Here is a 535-nt window from a genome sequence, read left to right on the forward strand (position 1 = left end):
ACATTGTAACAAATCTTTTACCCGAAAATCAGATCGTAACCAACATTGAATGATCCACACAGGAGAGAAACCATACAAATGTGAACATTGTAACAAATCTTTTACCCGAAAATCAGATCTTAACCGACATTTAATAAGCCGTACAGGAGGGAAACCATACAAATGTGAACATTGTAACAAATCTTTTTTCCGAAAATTAGATCTTAAAAAACATTTAATAACCCATATTGGAGAGAAACTATAGAAATGTGAACAATGTAACAAATCTTTTTTCCGAAAATCAGATCTTTAACCCGAAAATCAAATCTTAACCGACATTTAATGATCCATACTGGAGAGCAACCACACAAATGTGAACATTGTAACAAATCTTTTACCCGAAAATCAAATTTTAACCGACATTTAATGATCCATACTGGAGAGCAACCATACAAATGTGAACATTGTGACAAAACTTTTACCCGAAAATCAAATCTTAACCGGCATTGAATGATCCATACTGGAGAGCAACCATACAAATGTGAACATTGTAACA

The 535-nt window shown here is 33.1% G+C and overlaps 1 protein-coding gene across 1 annotated transcript in view; it reads left to right on the plus strand.

Moving 5' to 3' along the window:
• The window catches only part of LOC113238050 (zinc finger protein 254-like), a 1,088-nt gene extending 563 nt beyond the window's left edge, over positions 1 to 525 (plus strand). Inside the window, exon 2 of the mRNA XM_026474773.1 lies at positions 106 to 525. Coding sequence (XP_026330558.1) covers positions 106 to 244 — 139 coding nt within the window. The 3' untranslated portion in view covers positions 245 to 525. The remainder of the gene's footprint in view (positions 1 to 105) is intronic.
• Positions 526 to 535: the final 10 nt, after the last annotated feature.

Source organism: Hyposmocoma kahamanoa, unplaced genomic scaffold, assembly GCF_003589595.1.
Source record: "Hyposmocoma kahamanoa isolate Upper Pololo Valley unplaced genomic scaffold, ASM358959v1 94091, whole genome shotgun sequence".
In the NCBI taxonomy this organism is placed as follows: Eukaryota; Metazoa; Arthropoda; class Insecta; order Lepidoptera; family Cosmopterigidae; genus Hyposmocoma; species Hyposmocoma kahamanoa.